This window comes from Fusarium musae, chromosome 3, assembly GCF_019915245.1.
Source record: "Fusarium musae strain F31 chromosome 3, whole genome shotgun sequence".
NCBI classification, from domain to species: Eukaryota; Fungi; Ascomycota; class Sordariomycetes; order Hypocreales; family Nectriaceae; genus Fusarium; species Fusarium musae.
In genome coordinates, this window is record NC_058389.1 from 1,151,518 (window position 1) to 1,157,513 (window position 5,996).

The 5,996-nt window shown below is 44.5% G+C and overlaps 2 protein-coding genes across 2 annotated transcripts; both read right to left on the reverse strand.

The window, feature by feature from the left end:
* Positions 1–899: 899 nt before the first annotated feature.
* On the reverse strand, positions 900–2,042 carry J7337_003826 (uncharacterized protein; the record flags this gene model as incomplete). Its single annotated transcript, XM_044821535.1, has 2 exons — positions 900–1,360; positions 1,415–2,042. 2 exons carry the CDS (start codon positions 2,040–2,042, stop codon positions 900–902), a joined length of 1,089 nt encoding a protein of 362 aa, XP_044682868.1.
* A 2,648-nt stretch (positions 2,043–4,690) lies between these two features.
* On the reverse strand, positions 4,691–5,996 carry J7337_003827 (uncharacterized protein; the record flags this gene model as incomplete). The annotated part of the gene is made up of 2 exons (XM_044821536.1): positions 4,691–5,877; positions 5,930–5,996. 2 exons carry the CDS (start codon positions 5,994–5,996, stop codon positions 4,691–4,693), a joined length of 1,254 nt encoding a protein of 417 aa, XP_044682869.1.

The window sequence follows — 5,996 nt, forward strand, 5'->3', positions numbered from 1 at the left end:
TATTTAATTAAATTATAAGGTTAAAGGCTATAATATTATATAATTTTAAGACTTACTTTTAAAGTTATTATATTTTTTAATATTATATATAATGCCTTATATATAATATATTAAAAAATAAGTATTATATTATATTATTTTTATTATATAAGACCTTATTAGCTATACTTTATATATTATTATAAAGATATTTTAATATTTTATTTTAATATATATTTTTTTATATAATTTATTAATATATATATTTAATATTTATTTATTTAAGTTATATTTTAATAATATAAATTTTTTTTAAGAAATTTAGTAATAAATCTCTTTTTTTATTACTAATTATTAATATTAACTAAAACTAAAAAAATTTTTAATAATTAGTATTAGTAATTAGTAATAAAATTTTTTTTATTTAGTAAATTAGTAATTAGTAATTAGTAATTATTTAGTATTAGTAAAGAAAAATAGTAATTAGTAATACTAACTATTAACTAATTTACAGCCCTGACCGAGACTAGGTTTGATGTAAGCCGGGCAGCCGGGGAGGGGCAAGAAAACTTAGGACCTCTACGGAGTATCCTAAAAAGGAAATATGGTTGAGTTAACTCTGATAAGACTGAGGGAAGTTTAGTATATTCTAGGTTCTGTTCATACTAAGGTTGTAGGATGTCTTCTAGGTTTGCCTAAACTCATCAAAGGATACTGCACCAACCTCCGCTTGAATCAGTACCAACGCCGCTCTCAAGAACACCGACATCTAGCCAAGCCTTCTTGACTTTCTTCGCATCAGCCGACCCGTACAGCTCTTGCGCATAGTCTACTGTGGCAGTTGCAAATTGCTTGAACGTAGACTTTGGAGGGATTTTGCCTGATCTCAAAGCTGCCCACCAAATCTTGCCAGCCTTTTCCTAAGAGTATCCGCCGAACGAGATAGAAGCTAGATAGAACGCTTTGTTGGGGATCCCAGAATATATGTGGACTCCGCCGTTATCCTCGTATGTTGTCCTGAATTGCTTCATGTGCCCAACCTGCGGATCTTTGCCAAAAATCGGGTCGTCGTAGGCAGTTCCAGGCTCCTTCATGCTTCGCAGAGCAGTGCCCTTGACTCCAGGAAGAATGCAGTCTTCGCCGATTAACCAGTCTGCAACGTCCGATTTCTCGTCCTGAACCCTTTGCTTCACCATGATGCCGAACGCATCTGAGACATGCTCGTTCAGAGCACCGGCCTGACCATAGTAGTCAAGAGGGCTTGTGTGCTCTGTAACTGCGTGTGTAAGCTCATGGCCGATTACATCGATGCATCCGGTAAAGTTGTTGAGAAACTCGCCGCCGTCGCCGAAGACCATCTGAAGCTTTTCTGGGTCCCAGACTAGATAGATCTTGTTAGTAGAAGTCAAGTAAGTTCACTGCAATTGCTACTCACAAGCATTTTCGTATTGTTTACCAAAGTGAACAGTACTGATGACGTCCATATCCTTGTTGTCAATTGACAGCCATTGGAAAAACTTTTTGTAGAAACCCAACACGAGTCCCACGTTGTCAAAAGCCTCATTGACAGCCTTATCAGAAGATGGCTTGCTTGTATCGGCTTCCTTCTTCCCGTTATCGCGAATGAGGTCGCCAGGAAGTTTGCCCTCATTTGAACTTTCGTGTATGTCATGCACAGCACGGTAGGGAGGGTCGTCCGTAGCAGTCAGCGATTGGACAACATATGAGGTCCCGGGTTCTGTGGACTGCGAGGAGCCCAGCGCCTGCTGTGCCCCTCTGACTTTTCCGATGATAGTTTCAAGATGTTCAAGGCCCCTTTTGGCTCTTGAACGCTGTGCATCGTCGGCTTGATCTGAAGCGATGACATTTCGAAAGAGTGCAGGAGGAACGATCTGCTGCTGGACTTGGTTGTACGTCTTCAAATACTGCTCCCGACGCTCCTGGATGTTTTTCAAGAACTGCTCTGTGTGTGCAAGGGATGCTAGTGCTATCTCTCGGTGCTCGGGGGTCGCTGCTTTGCTCTTCGAGATAGCTCGGAGGAGATGGGGAGGTACAGCAACCATGATGAATATTGAATATGAATGATTGTAGGAATTCGAGACTTTGATGTGATATGGGGGTTTGAAAGAGGGAAAAGAGAGATCAAACGGGGAGATCCGACATATGGTGCCTGCAGAGAACGGGATGTGGCTTCCATAATAATCTATGGATGGTATCAGGAAGGCATGCCTCAGTGAGAAAGATCCCCAAACTTGAGACTGCCTTACCAAAGATGATATAAATTCTAGGTAAGTTTTGTCAGGTTCAACCGATGCGACGAACACGGAGGCTTTGGGTTCGCAACAGGAGCAGATGAGAACAACACACAGGATATTAGGTACGTTAAGTACCTAACTCGCCAATTCTTTCAGTCATATTTTCACTTGACGCTTTAGCCACTATCTTATATTATGCTGATAAAAGTAAGCGATCGAGGGTGAGGAATGTTTATTACTTCTTATACAGTTGGTTAATGCTTGGGGAAAGGGAGCTAGGGGGGAAACAAGTCAAGACCTTGATCTTAGATGATAAGAAGACTTAAGTTAACTGAGAATAAGTTAACCATATCTTCGCTAAGTTTATTTTGATATCATATATCAAAGTCTAATGTTTTCTTGCTCCATAAGGGGGATTCAGGAGGTATACAGAGATGGACATCAAACTCTCCAGGCATCGATCCGTTGCCTTGATGTCGTCCTGTCTCTGGTAACTAAGTGGTCAATCTCCTGCACTGATCTCCAGTGCCAGTCACCGTAAGAATGGATTAACTACTATCACCTGGAGTTGTATGCATCCTTGGTTCTTTAATAGTCAGCTAGTTACATGATGCCAGTGTCGGGGATGATAACTCTACAGGCTGGGACCATTTTCGCAGGACCTTGACAAGTAGCGATGCCATTTACAATTATTTGTGTTCCTACTCGATGATGAAAGTATCGGAAGTCAAATTGGTAAGGAGTTTGTTGCTAAATGAAGTCATGGTTACCTTATATATATAACATGTCGTTTCTTTATAACTACAATACAAAGATCTCAAACACTAGAGAATTCCAGGGAGTACCAAGTCAAAGCAAATAAGAGTCAAGTACATACTAGATAGCATATGTAAGAAAAATGAAATAATAAAAAAAGGCATGTTTCGAACACACAACCTTGGCAGCAAAAAGGTGAGATAATGGTCCGGTGTTCCGGGCTAGCGAGTTTAGCTATGACTGGCTTGCCCTTCCCAGCGAGGCCATCATCTCTAGGATCCTATCTCGAAATTACTGTAGGTAATTACGCCTTGTAAGAGGTTCAGCTCTCGATTTCTATGCCACCTTGAAAGAGAAAGTCTGGTGTTGCAAGTTTCGGGGTATGTTGCAGGGATGTAGGAGAGTTTTATACTGAACGGCGATAACCTTTGGGGTACCTGCATATCCGCTCCACCCACACACGGGGAATCCTTGCGCTTATCCCTTTTGTGATAAACCTTGAATCATGGATGATGGATGCACAGCACAATCAGTGCAGCTGTGAGCTAACATCCATTTACTTTCACACCTGAGCAATCGTGATGCAAGAAGCAAAGATCTAATGCAAATAAGTGAGGCCCAATAGGAAGCACTTCCACCAAAATATGCGGCTCAACCAAAGACAACAACAGCCATGTCTCACTCTCTTCAGCCAGCCGCATTTCTGAGCACACCCTCTCAGCCCAAACAATACTATTTTCTCAGCCGAGCACTCTAATTTCCCTCAAGTTGACGATCACAGATAAGCTCAAGATTACGCGTCCGCCAGCTCCTCAACTTCAGCAGATCGATAGTCTTGGCTTTTGCTCTTTGACCATTGGCAATATCTTGGGTGTCGATACTCCCTTGATTGACTTTGACACCTCCTCTTTGTTACACGGCCCTTGCATATCACCCTTTATTCTGCATATGCACGTACAACCCTCCAATACAAACTGCCAACAGCTTGGCTGAATGCAACCCGTACTCACTCAATCTCATGTGCGTCAAAGTACATCACCAAAAGTAAACAAGTCAAAAGTTTGTTCTCAGCAAAATATGCTGCATCTATTCCATTCAAAAAACAGATTCTATCTGCAAAAGGTATCGTGCGTAAAAAGTGGCATCTAATAATATGCAATGCGTCATCCAATCCAATCCAAAGTAGTAATTCATCCAAGCCATGTCTGTCTTCCGCTGTCAATGTGTCATAGTCCATCTCTAGTTGAAGCCTTCGTACAAAAATTCACAAGCTCAACCATCATATGCCCTGTGCAAATCTCCCCGAGGGGAAATTGGGCCAAGACGCTTGGCTTGAAGCCAAGTTTGATCCGTCTCGGCGGGCTCAAGAGAGCAGGTCCTCATTAAAAAATCGCTAGGTTTAGTTGTTCAAAAACGTGATGTTTGCTTGCCAAGAGCCCTTTTCCCATGTGTGTTGTTTTTGTTATGATTTTTCTAGCGCTCTTTTTTTTTCCTTTGCCCGTCTCTTTCTTTGTCATGAAGTCGCCCTCATTCCAAAAAATACTTCCGAGTGATGAAAAGGTTGGGTTGCCTTGGCAAGCATGTAAGGATCGACTCGAAGTAAGGTAATTAGAATGGTCTGCTTTCCGCATGTAGGTTGTGAAACTCTACATGCTTACAGTGACCCCGAAAGAAGTAATTGTAGAAGCAGAAGTGAAGATCTAGATAAGGATCTGGGCAACCATGAGGCCGGCGAAGGCGGCAACGACGCTGCCGGCCTTGCGAGAGCCAGAGTTGACGGGAACAGGTGTGGTGGCGGGCTCAGAGGGAGAAGCACTAGAGCCAGTGGCTGTGGCAGCTCCGGCACCAGCCTCAGACTCAGATCCGGAACCAGAACCCTCAGTGGCTGTGGCAGTAGCCTCGGCCTTGGTGCTGGTGGCTGTGGCAAAGGTGGTAGCGACCTCAGAGGTCTTGGTCTCCTTGGCAGACTCAGTCTTGGACTCCTTCTCAGCGGACTTGGTCTTAGACTCGTGAGCGCTGGTGGTCTCAACTGCGGAGGTGGTGGCCTCAGCAGTCTTGGTCTTGGTAGGCTCGGCAGTCTTGGTGGTCTTGGAAACCTTGGAGACGGTGGTGCTGGTGCTGGTCTTGTCGTCGTCGTTGTCGGAAGAGGTCTTCTCAACCTTGATACTGGTCCAGTCACCGGTCTTGTCAGTGTAGACGTACTGCTTAGCGCCCTTGTTCTGGCCAGGAGCGTCCTTTCCAGCGTAGTCAATGATGGTCACGCTGCGGTAGTAGGCATCAAAAGGAGCATCGTCGAAGTCAGTGTAGCCACCAGCCCACTCTCGGGTACCCTCATTGCTGTTCTTTCCACCAGCAACCCAAGTACCAAGCTTGACCTGCATAGGAGTCTGGGGGAAACCATTGGCGCCCTGGGCATCGGCAGCGTTAAGAGTTCGGACAACAGCATCGTCAATGAGCCAGTCAATCTTGGTAGAGGTCCACTCGATAGAGTACTTGTGAGTAGTGGTAAGAGGAGCAGCAACGGGGTGGTACTGGGCACGGTCGTATGTAGAAGTATCGCCCTTGCTGAAGTAGTTGGACTGGACCTGAGCATCATCGCCGCCAACCCACTCCCAGTCAACCTCGTCGAGGTCGTCAGACTGGAGAACGGCGGAGGTAACAATGCCCTGACCCTTGGCAGCCTGGACGACAACATCGACACGACCAAAGAAGAGGTAGTTGTCGGATCGGATTGTAGGAGCATCGGACTCCTTGTTGATGCGGAATAGAGCACCACGGTCGCTGTACTTGAGTTCGGTTCCAATCATGCCGTGGAAGGCATCACATGCACCCTTGGCCAGGTCGCAGTCAACTTCGTTATCGCCAAAGGCAGGATCAGCGGGGCATGCTGTGATAATGTCAGTGTCTGTGCATGTTATCTGTAGCAAATGTCTACTCACTCTTTTTCAATGGGTTGCAGTCAGTGAAGGTCTGAGCAGAAACCATACCAGCACAGGCAAGAGCCAT